Source organism: Nanorana parkeri, unplaced genomic scaffold, assembly GCF_000935625.1.
Source record: "Nanorana parkeri isolate BGI_ZX_2015 unplaced genomic scaffold, ASM93562v1 scaffold1173, whole genome shotgun sequence".
NCBI classification, from domain to species: Eukaryota; Metazoa; Chordata; class Amphibia; order Anura; family Dicroglossidae; genus Nanorana; species Nanorana parkeri.
This window is the reverse complement of record NW_017307441.1, coordinates 11,260-23,846: the sequence shown is the minus strand read 5'-3', so window position 1 is coordinate 23,846 and position 12,587 is coordinate 11,260. Positions and strand designations below refer to the sequence as shown.

General features: G+C 40.5%; 1 protein-coding gene across 1 annotated transcript in view; it reads left to right on the top strand.

The window, feature by feature from the left end:
- LOC108796810 (dnaJ homolog subfamily C member 5B-like) overlaps positions 1-12,381 on the top strand; it is a 39,486-nt gene extending 27,105 nt beyond the window's left edge. The window contains exons 2-4 of the mRNA XM_018568340.1: positions 651-864; positions 6,870-7,044; positions 12,287-12,381. Coding sequence (XP_018423842.1) covers positions 651-864; positions 6,870-7,044; positions 12,287-12,381 — 484 coding nt within the window. The remainder of the gene's footprint in view (positions 1-650; positions 865-6,869; positions 7,045-12,286) is intronic.
- Positions 12,382-12,587: the final 206 nt, after the last annotated feature.

The window sequence follows — 12,587 nt, the reverse complement described above, 5'->3', positions numbered from 1 at the left end:
ACAAAATCCTACGTGTGAATGGGACCCTAGGGGAATATTTAGAAAGTAGTGAACTTGACAGTCACCAAACATTCAATGTAGGTGTATGTTCTTTGTTCATGTGTGTTAAATTAGAGTGATTGATTTGCCTGTAGTGAATGTTTGGTAATTGCCACATTTACTACTTTATAAATAGTCCCATTCTTCATATATCATTAGTGAGCTGCATTCCTCAGAATGTGCAGATATTCTGTTTAAGGCCCCATTTACACAGGGCTTTAGACTGCAGGCAAGAACCTAAGGATTTTTGCAGCAAGAATACCAGGAGTGTCCATACAAATATGGCTGCTGTGTCTGTTCAAGTTAATGACAGGCTGACAGCAGCTGTATCTGTAAGTGGCAGTCCGCATGTAATCGTACTTGCATTGATTACCTGCAGTTCAGGATAGATGATTGTCCCTGGACGCAGACAGTTTGCCTATTAAAATGGGCGCATCGGCTGCATCTGTACAGACACACCTGGGATTCCTGCTGCAAGAATCTGTAAGTGTTTGCGGCAGGAATACCCGCCCATAATAGCCTTGTGTGACTGTAGCAATGTTTACCACGAATGTGCTGGTAAATAAGAGAGCCCCTTCAACTCACTTGTATTCTTTTTCTTTATCATAAAGGAAACTGGCTTTGAAGCATCATCCGGACAAAAATCCAGACAATCCTGAAGCAGCGGACACATTCAAGGAGATCAATAATGCTCATTCTATACTGTCTGACATATCCAAGAGAAATATCTATGACAAGTATGGCTCCCTGGGCTTGTATGTTGCAGAACAGTTTGGAGAAGAGAATGTCAATGCATATTTCATGTTATCTAGTTGGTGGGCAAAGGTAAACTCATTTATGTTTATTACACCTTTTTCTCCTGAGCAATATTGACATACCGTATATACTCGAGTATAAGCCGTCCCGAATTGAGCAATAGCCAGCCTGCTATTGGATATTTTAAATTGCAATAGCCAATAGCAGGCTGGCTATTGTACCCGCCCACTGCCTGCTGTCAATCAGCAAAGGAGTGAACTGAAGACAAAGTTCTCAATCAGGTCCTCTCTGCTGATAGACAGCAGGCCATGGGGGCGGGTACAATAGCCAGCCTGCTATTGGCTATTGCAATTTAAAATATCCAATAGCAGGCTGGCTATTGTTACAAGTGTCCATTCCTTTTCCACTTGATGAAACGGTTTGCTTTTGGTGATATATCTCAGTGTCAGCTGTCCATGCTCCTTATGTGTTTAATAAGGCCCTCACCAGACATACTCAGATGTTTTCCCTCTCAATGAAAGAATGCAAGTTGACAGCATTACACATAAGGAGCACGGACATCTCAAAAATTGTGATATATCACCAAAAGCAAACAGTTTCATCAAATTGAAAAGGAGGGGACACGGAAGGATGGAGGAGCAGCAGCTAAGGTACAGGGGGGCAGCGGGGGATTTCACAGCTGTAGTCTCTTCTGCCTTCTCGTGATGGCTACAGGGGTCTGTGAAAGGGACAGAGAGCTCTGCAGCCAGCACCAGCGGGGAGAAGAGCTTGTCCACACATAACACTTACCGCCCGCCATGCTGTCACACTTACGTCCGGAGAGGTCAGAGCGGAGAGGAAGACTGCGTTTGGTGGAGAGGTATTTCGGGGGAGGGGCTAAGGGGGTCAATGGCCGAAGCTAGTTAAACATTTTTTAAAGGGCCGGTATCTGATCTATGCATAGGGGCATTTTCAGGAGTACAAGTACTCCTGAAAATGCACTGTATCGGCCCCGATACCGGTACTAGCAGCGGTATCGGGACATCCCTACTTGTAACCCTTCTACCAACAAGTGACGCCCGTGCAATCAACAAGGCGCCCGTGCACCAAAGGATAGCACTCCTAGCTTATAAGGTAACAGCTGTCTGCTCTAGAAGACAGAATGATGGACCTAGAATCCTCACATTTTACACAGTTTCACCAGCTTTCATTGCTCCACCTTAAAGTGGACAATGGGAAAATTAGAAGCCATAGAAAAATTATTAGATAACATGACATCCTGGAGGCCACATAAGGCCTAAAACCTAAAAACTCCAGTTTTAATCATACTGGTTACTGTTTTAGACAGAGACCCATCTGTGCACCTAGAATTGGACCAGGTTCACAGGGTTGCAGGGCAAAGGGCCGATCGCGATGGCGCAAGACATACTCTGCAGAGCACATTTTACCCTCAACAGGAGGAAATAAGTAAATGAGACTTTACACTGCAATAATACACAATCTGTTTGTCCTATCTCACTACATCTTATACATGCGTAGACAAGTCAGACTGCTTTTGGACTGCATAAAATAGTATGGATGGGACCACCCTTTTCACATCTTGATCAGAAAAGGGAGCTGATCATATATACTTTAGACACCTGCTCAACTCCCGGGTCTATATGACTTTCTGGAAATAGAATCAGTGGATGTTCCAGATTGGTTTACTCTGCAGAAACTCCAGTCCCAATTTCTTTTTTTTTTCAAATTCTTTATTTATAAAGGCATGCGAAGCACGCCCCACAAAATACAGCCAAATACAAAATAGGCGGAATCATCCGCAAGTACAGTCACGGCAAGTATACATCATTGGCTTTAAGAATTACATAATGCAATAGTAATCTCTAGCATAGAGTGTGGGGTCTCAGCAATACCTTATGCGTTTTTTTTGTTTTTTTTAACCAATACAACTTTAAGGCAGTTAGTGAGAATCTTCATTCACCAACTGTCTAACAAACTGAGGATAGGCAGCAGAATGCCGCTCAGAATAGGCAAGAAAAGAAAGGCGACAACGGAAACAGAAGTCAGAAGAAAAAAAAAAAAAAAGACTTAGAGGAGCTAGAGAGAGAACACCGCATCAGATCTCCCCCTCCCCCCCAGTCGGGCCCAGCCCTCAAGTCAGGCTCCAGTCCCAATTTCAACAAGAACCACATCCACAAATCTTTACATATCTCTCATAAAGCATAGACTTCCCCCACTCACCAATGGGTTATACTATTTTTTTTGCCTCTAAGTCTTGCTATCATTTAGTGACGGTGAACCTTTTATCACCCTTTGTCTTTTACTATATCCCTATGGTTGAAACCCACTCAGGTGCATATTTCTCTCTCTAAGCTTGACTTATGGAAAGGGAAAGAACACCTGAGTAGTGGTGAGACTAAGCCTGCATTCACAACTAGGCATCAGCATTTTTGCGTTTCTGAGTGCGATTTTGTCTAGTTGTCTTGCACATTTTTGCTCATTTTGGCAGATTGAAAGATATTGCAGTCAATGGAAAAACGCACGTTAAAATGTGCAAAAATTGCACAGAATGTGCAAAACCCATGTGTCGGGCTTTTCCAGGCATTTTAATTGAAGTCTATGGGGCCAAACGAGCTTTAAACCACCCAAAAGAAGCTCGTGTACTTTTTTCAGCCACAGGCGTTTTACAGCTTGTGACAAAATACTCAGGGGTGAATAGGGGACATTGATATGGATGGGATTTCTTGTGTTGAGACTTTTGTCGCGTGACAAAACATTGAGGTGTGATTGGGGGCTGAAAGTCCTTCCTCTACAGAGTTCGAACTAACCAGTGATCTGGCCATAATGGGGAATAATTCAGGTTATATATTTGACAAGCTTCATGAACTTTACTCTATATAGAGTGGATACATCCGGAAGTCATATTTTTCTCAACTGGCCAGGGCTTATCTCCATCTTCTTGTTCTGCCTAATGGTCTGAAAGGTGTCTGGACTGAGCCCGGATTATTTTTTTTCTAAGTGGGCCCTAGGGCATACCTGGAAGAGACTCACTGTGATTTCTTTGGTTAAGCTCTGCAATTGTCTGGTTTGTGGTTTTTATGTGTTTGCACATGTCATGATAGTTAACTTTAAATTGGTTTATATAGCTGATTTGTGTTAATATGCAACATACTGCGTGCTTGTCCTAAGTCACAAGCATCCTCATCCATATATGCAAGTCCACTGAGGGCACTCCCTCTGGAACAGTGTGCCTCTTATTAACTGGTCAACTCGAGGAAAAAACTAACACAGACAATCATCAACATCTAAAATTAACTAACTTTCTTTCTATCTTTTCCTTCTCTCCACACCCCCACACGTTTTACTCTTCTCTCACTCCTTTCTCTACCCTATACCCTCCCACACACAACTTACTCTAATACTCAGTAACCAACCCAGCATGGCTCCTTAGGATTAACAAACACACTACCAAATTGTTATATTAATGAGAAAGACTTGTTAATTCCAGAGAAAAGATTAAGGATCATCAGGAACATGTGGAGAAGGGTAAATAAGTAACATTTCTATGGCCCAAATTCAAGTACATTTTCTTTAGTGGAAACATTTATTTTCCTGCTTTGATATCCTAACCAAATTTGCAGCTCATGCCAGTTTAACCGCTTCTCGGCCAGCCGTTGTAATTAAACAGCTGTCCGGGAGCTTCTTGGATGTGCGTGGGTATTTGTAAGATGTCCTCACTCTGTCCCACTCATGCACGCCGCTGGGTGGTGTACGCGAGGGTGAACATTGCTTAAATTGTAAACAGCCAGCGATGGCTATTTACATACAAACGGTCTGTCGGCTGTAGAGCCGCTGATTTGCTTGTATAATGCGTGCTGGTGTGCTTGTTATCCACTGTGGTATTGTGTGGCAATCCCACAGTAGAACTGGGGGTTGTAGTAACCCAGGACTCTTAGCCAGAGAGACTGAGCAGTTCCAGGAAACAAATGATTTTGCTGGGAAAGAACTGGCTTTGCAGTTCTCTCCAGAAAACCTGGATTTGGTATGGGATCCTGGAACTGGGAGATTTCAAAGAGAACTGGGACACTGGGACAAAGAGAACAAGGACACTCCACTGTAGTCCAGGTAAGTCAAATCAAATGCAGTTTATTTAGGGCAAACAGAAATATATCTTGCATCAGCAGCAACATAAGACAGTTCCTTTTATATGGCTCAGTAGATTCACTTATGAGCCCTCACTCTGCTCTCTCAGCAGTGTGTCGTAGCGGTCCTAGGGTCACCGACCTTCCTGACCTCTCCCCTCGTGGGCACTCAAACACATCCCTCATGTGTCACTGGCTCTCTGTCTCCTCGGCTGTCTACGAGGTGCCTCCAGCACACACAGCCACCTGGCTCCCCTCTGACGTCTGGGTGGAGTCCTCCTGACTCCTGAACACCTCTGTTCCTCTTCCCAGCTGGAGCCCAGAACACTAGCCAGCACCATTTCCATAAGGGCTATGCACAGGTGTGCAATCATTAGGTTCTGGCCCCTACTAAACCATGGACCCAGGAATGGAGATTTCATCCCTCCCAGTTCTCAAGTCTTTGGCTGTATTTATTCATTTTTCTATTTAAATAAAATAATTTTCTATACCATTTCACACGGTTCGTCCCTTCCTTGGTTAACCCTTCGGACCACCCATACTCTAAGGTGGATCCAACCCCGTTTTCTTTTTATACTGCTTTTTGGTTACGGATATGGTAGACGAACCACTTACAAAAGGGTAACTACTAGAGCTGTGTATCTCCAGGAGTGAGACAACTCCCCTTTTTCATGGCAAAGATTGTATATTCAATAAAACAAATATATGAACTTGAAAGGCAAAAACTTAAAGACAATACCCTAATCAGTGTAGTTAGATTTAAAGTGGAAGGGATAACAGTTATATGATCTTCTGTTGTTTAACGTAAAAGCTCAACAACTCAGGGCCAGAAGATCATGGTATGAGTTTGACAGTAAACCTTGAACCTTTTGTTGAAAGCTCCCAGAAGAAAAAAAAAATCTGGATCCTTTATTCCCTATACTAGTGGGAGTGACAGGACAATTATATTTAAATCGGAAGTAATATGCCATCCTACCAAAAGAGACTTAAATGCCATAAGCTAGTAGAGATGAGCACGATTCCGGCCATTCTTTGGGACCAACATAGGACACTCCATAGATGCCATTTATTCCCACTTGACAGCGATGGTCAAAATCAATGACATAACCTCTGACTATTTTGATTCGAGGAATGAGACTAGGCAGGGCTGTCCACTGATCTACATACTGTCCCTAGAACCATTCTTATGCCATATCAGAACCAATCCAAATATCTCAGGCCTACGTTTTGTGCACATTGAACATAAAGTAGCAGGATATGTGGATGACCTGTTTTTTGTCATTACACATCCAGAAATATTGTTCCCCAAATGAATCTTATTTTATTTATTTATTACAAGTAATAAATAAACCTACCTACATTGACATGCCTCCATTATATCTTGACCTGTCTGGGCAGTATGGTCATCTTCTGGATTAGCACAAACCACAGACAGCTTAACTCTAGTAATAAGTCACTTAAGTTTAATCCATCACACAGTTTTACTTCTCAAAATGTAGGACAGGGGAGGTTTTTTTAATCTTTTAAAGTCTAGAAAGACAATGATTTTCTCAGACTAGTGTCTGCTAACAAGGCTAGAACTAAACTGAGGGAACATGGAGAAGATAGGGAGGGACTAACTAGAACTGAACTAACTAACACTAAACAGGAGGGAGAAACAGAGGAAGATACCAAATGTACAAAAATAAACAAGTTGCTGTGACACTAATCTACCACTAGATGTCAGGCATACTGTATGCCACAACATGCATAATATACAATGGTGAACATCCAAAAGTGAGCCTGATTCTCAATTGAAGAGTTACCATTTGCACTAAAACAGAGTGGGGGCTGGCTCACAAATGACACCAAAGCAAACTTAGCCACACTGGTTGGTATTTTAAGAAAATATATGCATTAACATTCAGTGCAATGTTTTCTGATTACATTTTGCAATTTGTTCAATCTGTCTAGGGATTGTTTGCGATATGTGGACTTCTGACTGGTTGCTACTTCTGCTGCTGCCTTTGCTGTTGCTGTAATTGTTGTTTTGGAAAATGCAGACCAAAACCATCAGCTGGAGAAGATTATGAGCACTATGTGTCGCCGGAAGACCTTGAGGAACAGATCAGAACAGACATGGAATCAGGTGGTGTATATGGGTCTTTAGATGTCTTAAAGGGATGGTATAGTATATTTTATGTATAGATCTATCAAGTAAGTAATACCATTGGTTCACCAAGTTTGGGTGGAAAAGTGTGGATGAGGACAACCAGTACAGATAGTTGAATAGGGAAGTATAGAGGTTGGGCAGTCACATTTTCTTCTGTAGTAGAGGCTTCCAGGCTGTAAGAGAGGTTATAACAGGGAGGGGGAGAATGGCCTGAGGAGCAAGTCAATCCAGGGAACAATCCATGAGATACTGTACATATACAGGTCATTCCAAGAAACAGAGGAGCTCTCCAATTATTTCCAAAGCTTCCCAGTGGTAGGTTGGTCCAATGTTTAAAATAAACTAATAGCACAGCATAACAGTAACTTGGATGTTTACAAATCCTATACCTCTAACTCCTAAATGCTTCGACCATTAAAGTGAATTTGGTAAAATAAGAGTGGTGTACTGGAACAGGTATGGTACAAAACAGGTTTATTATCTGGGGAAGAAGCAGCTTTTTAAAAACAATGAAACCATTGGACCAGGATAACTCAAATTTAGCAAAAGTGAGTTAGTTGTTTTTGAAGCTTGTCTAAGAAAATGATATAGTTACACCTAAAGAGATCAGATGTAGATTTTGTAAAGGTGATACCTAGATAAGCTATTCCATTAGTATAGTGTATTTTCAGTGAATACCTATTTCAAATTATTATTGATGTTTGCCTTTAATTTATTTTGTCAGTTTATTGTGTATTGTTTTTCTGAAGCTGGCCGATTCTTAAACTAGCATTGTGAAAAGGCTAACTATCACTTTGTATCAAGCAGAAAGCAGAACCTTCATGTGTAATACACAAATATGGCTTAACCCATGTATAAACATAATTACAACCCAAACAGAAGTTTTTAAATTGTTAACTCACACTGATAACATTATTTATATCAAGCTGATATCTTATTTTAAACAATTTTATTATGTGAGACTTATGAGATAGGGTGTCCATTGGTATTTATATAGTGTGATAACATAGAATACAAAAGGAATGTTACTTCATGTGGACAGTTAATTATTTCATGTTTTGAGCATGATTTTATTGAAAACAATGGCTCTGACAATCATATCCCAAAATGTTTGACTGGGAGCTAAATCAGGTGTCCCAGGAGGTCAGTCCATTGTCTCATTTGTGTTCAGTGGTTGTCTAGTGCTTACTGCAGTAAGACAGTTTGGCAATTGCAGTGCCATCAGCTATACATAATGGAGGTTGTGTATGGAATATGAGAAGGATGTCCTACTTTAAGTAAAACATTGTTAATTTTTCTACAAGTGGCTTGCATTGTGACAAAAGATCTGCCCTAAGATAAAGTTATCAGTTTAATTGTTTGTCAGTCTAATAGTCTATTGCTGTTAATGACCAAAGTCTTCCAGTTAGACCTGAACCTGGTTCCCTGCCATATGCGCCATAGTTTGCTTTCCGATTGACTATCCAGTGAACACTATTATTATTGTTATTCATAATAATATATATACAGCTAGGTTTTTTTGTATGTGTTTTCACTGTTTTAATGGGTGGAGGAAGTATTTTGTTCTAAAAAACCCTCCATAAAACTTGTCATGCCTTCACTCTTTGGTGGTGATATAAGACAATATATTAATAGTTTTCATGAGGTTTTTTTTAACTGATCTATACCTTTTCCTCTTAAAGATCGAATTTGCTATCATTGACATATTGAGTCTGTTACTGTATCGTTTTTGAAACAGATCCATTTATCTGAAGCAGCCAAATGCCTTGAAGGTGTTCATGAAATGTGGCTAATGTAATAAAGTCACCCATATGTGTCACGGACTCTCATGCCTGTGAGTGTATTGGCAAGATTGTTTCTTCATAGGTCAAAACAAAGTCTCTAGGAGAGGAATTAAATGTTAATGAAGTAAGTCATTGAACACCAAGCCAAAAGCAAGAGACAGTGGTAACTTTTTTTACTGAAGAAAAAACCCAATAAATGAGTTAAATGTTAAAACTTTGGCCAGAGACAGGAGGACCTTGCAGATATGAGATATCCCTGTTCTCAAAGTTATTGCTGGGTGTCAGATAAGGCAGGAACTTCAGTCAAACTTGGTGCAGCAGGTGTTGCATGAACAATAAGAGCATTCTTTTATTTTGTGTGGAGAGGAGGTTTTGGGGTGCTGGTGGTGGATGTTCATTACTGGGGCGGAGGGTATGTGCTGGTGGTGGATGTTTGTTCCCGGGGAAGGGGGGAGAGTTCTGTCAGTGGATCCTTGTTACCAGGTGGGAGGGCTGTTGGCGCTACCCCTGGGTCCAGTGGCCCTGTCCAGTGTCTCTCCCAGCTCACTGATATCACTGGTTGCCAGGACCTAGGTGAGATGCCAGCCAGAGCATCCCACTTAGCTCCTGGCAACCAGTGACATCAGTGAGCTGGCAAGAAGCTCTACATTACGTCCCAGGTTGCTAAGAGCTCTTAGCAACCTGGGATTCTCTGGTCATCCCCCTGCTGCCCCCCTCACTCCTAACACCCCTCCAAAGTGACCCAATCTGATTCCACCTTAAGCAACCATCTCAGGCTGCCTCATTATAGGGACAGCCCTGCTTATATTGCATGTTATAGATTCATATGTATATTCACAAATGCCATATTTGAAAATTACAAGGGAGTTGTTTCCAGATAGGATAGGCACGCAACGTAGTCCATATTTTGGCCTGTATGTGATACACAGGTCGTTCCTTAGTCCAAAGTGGATCCGACGGGTATAAGTTGTGCAAAAAAAGAAATTAGAGGAGACCATGTGTGAATGTTTTTCCTTCAGCAAAAAGAGCAGATTCTATTCACCCAAATGAATAACACTCACCATATAGTGGCTGCCTAAAGCTGGCCATACACCTATAGATTTTCTGCAGATTTTCTATGCTCAGATGGAAAAAGTGCAACAGATTCTTCCATTTATGCTAAATTGTGTGGATGGAGGAATCTCCAATACCTGAACAATCGGATTGGATGCAGGCATTGTTCATGTGTTTTGAGAGCCAGCGGGGCCGACTGGCAAGATACTTGGCCCAGTAGGAGATTCCTCCATCCCCAGTTTAGCGTAGATGGAGGAATCTGTTGCACTTTTTCCATCTGACCATAGAAAATCTGCAAACAATCTATAGGTGAAAGACCAGCTTTACACAGTTATAATCAGATTCCCATTAGATCTTAATAAACATAAGCAGTTACTGTAGCCAAGACAGACTCTTCAGCAAGTTCTTTGTAAGAAAAAGATTTATATAGAACTCACACCTTGTTTCAAGGTGAGCCTCACCTCTTTTATCAGATCTTAGCTTTCACACACTGCTAAACTAAGCATATGAGCTAGAGTACAATATTAGGTGTAACTCAGTCACTATATAAGGTGAGCAATATTATTTGGACAAATGGAGTCTGCCCTTTTAGCTCTTTAGTGAGGTTATATAGGTTAAAATGTAAATGGAATAACACGCATTCGTTAATTTTCTATGCCATCTCAAAAACACATTTAAACAAATGTTATGTATAGGGTTCATTCTTGCCCCTTTAATGAGGAAAACACAAATCTGACTACTCCTAAGCTTGATATGTCATAAGCAAACTTGATGTCTGTATTTGCATACTTAAGATCCATCCAATCTCCATAATGTAATAGATGCTTATGCTTTGAATTGCAAACAATTGTGTCTATTGCCTCATAGTATTTTGCATTATGGGGCTGAAACATTTCTGATACTGTCCACTCAATTGACAGTTTATATTATGTATTAACCTGGACAGTCATATATGCCACCAGCTAAATAAGAATACAATTTTTCAATGACATCACAGCAAAAGAAGAGTAAAAAAATATCTACAAAATGAAGCCAGTGGGATTGTGATGGAAATGAGAAAAGAAAGTAACCTATATATAGAAAATAATTCACTAAATTATTCCACATATTTGTTATGAAAGCCTTTTGAAATGTATCTCTTTGGGATTTGACTTCATTGTGGTGCGTCATAAAAAATATATGTATGCAATACTGAAATGTCATTTCGCAGAACAATAATAGTAAAGGAAAAGTAATTATACTACCATCTCATGTGCCAGCTTTGCCACTAGGATAACGTACTTGCATAAGCACAGAGAATAACAGCAGTAATGAAGAAACCTTTAGAATGAAATGATGAATCTTCTGTAGATACACTATTTGCATCTAAACTGGTTACGTAACTTAACCCCAATTGTATTCCAGAGAAACAACAACCCCTTCTGCGTACAGACAACAGGTGTTTTCAGCAAGAATTTAGGTGTTAAAGCAACATTAACACTCTGAGAACTGGCAGTGAAAAGGTGTCCAGCAGATTTCCCTGCTATGAGTGCTTGCTGTGGCTAGCAACTCTTTGCTCATCAGTTGTTAACCAGGGTGCTGGGTTACTGCCAGGTGATCAGCTTTCAGTCTGCCATTAGCAGATTTGTGTCCTTACTGGAGGTATGTTTGACAAGCACTGTTGTTATTCACAAAGGATGACTGAGTGTGTGAGGGCTACCATAATCATTCAGTCAATATAAATCCAATCAGGTGGGCCCTCACAATACCTACAGTAGTTGTTACAATTAGATTTTAATGTGTGAGGCTAGCTTAAGGGCATAACACATCAAAAAACATGGCAAAAGCACATTAAAAATACACATGACCACGTATGCAGAAATGCATCCAGATCTGGTCAGGAGATGATGTGAACAAGCCCTTAAACAGCACTGTAGTCACATTAAAACAGCAAAAAAGGGCTCAAATTATAAGAAGAGAACTAAATCGTGCCTGTTCCATCACCCGTGTCTCTTATCTTTACTCACATGAAGAGACTGACAATGGTGGACTATGGTGTGCAACATGTGTCAGTACAGAAGCCTATAGTTTCCACCAAGGGTGCCTGTGACAGGCTGGCTACAAAGGAGCACAATTGTGCGACAGTTGTTAGCTCATAACAGGAAGTGCCTAAACAAGAACCTTCATGTTAGGGTCACCAGACATTTTTTTAATAAGTGACAAAGAATTAAAAGAATTAAAACTATTTTAATTAAAATTAACTTGCTAAAGCTTACATGAGATTTTAGTGCTCTAATTAAAATGTAAGCTAGTGTATAGAGGACTGAAAAGACAAACTTTCATCAAATATGTCATATGTTTTCAAGCTAAAATATTTTAAATATTATCTGTTTGTGTTTTAGATGGATATACTCCAATTGTGATGCAGCCAACAAACGCTAGCGAGAAAACGCAGCTGATTGGGGACAGTCGTCGCACTTACCAAACAGACTCATAACGAGTGAAAGCCAGAGCACAATTATTTTGGGATTTTCCTACATGCAGAAAGTTGTATAGCTATAGGAAAAATTACCATTACTGATCTTTCTGTGTATGAAAATATTTGCATACATCAGGTGTGGACATCTCATGTGAAAGGTATCGGGTCGTGTAGAAAATAAAAGCTCTAATAACTTTGAACTGCATTAAACATTTTAAAAACAG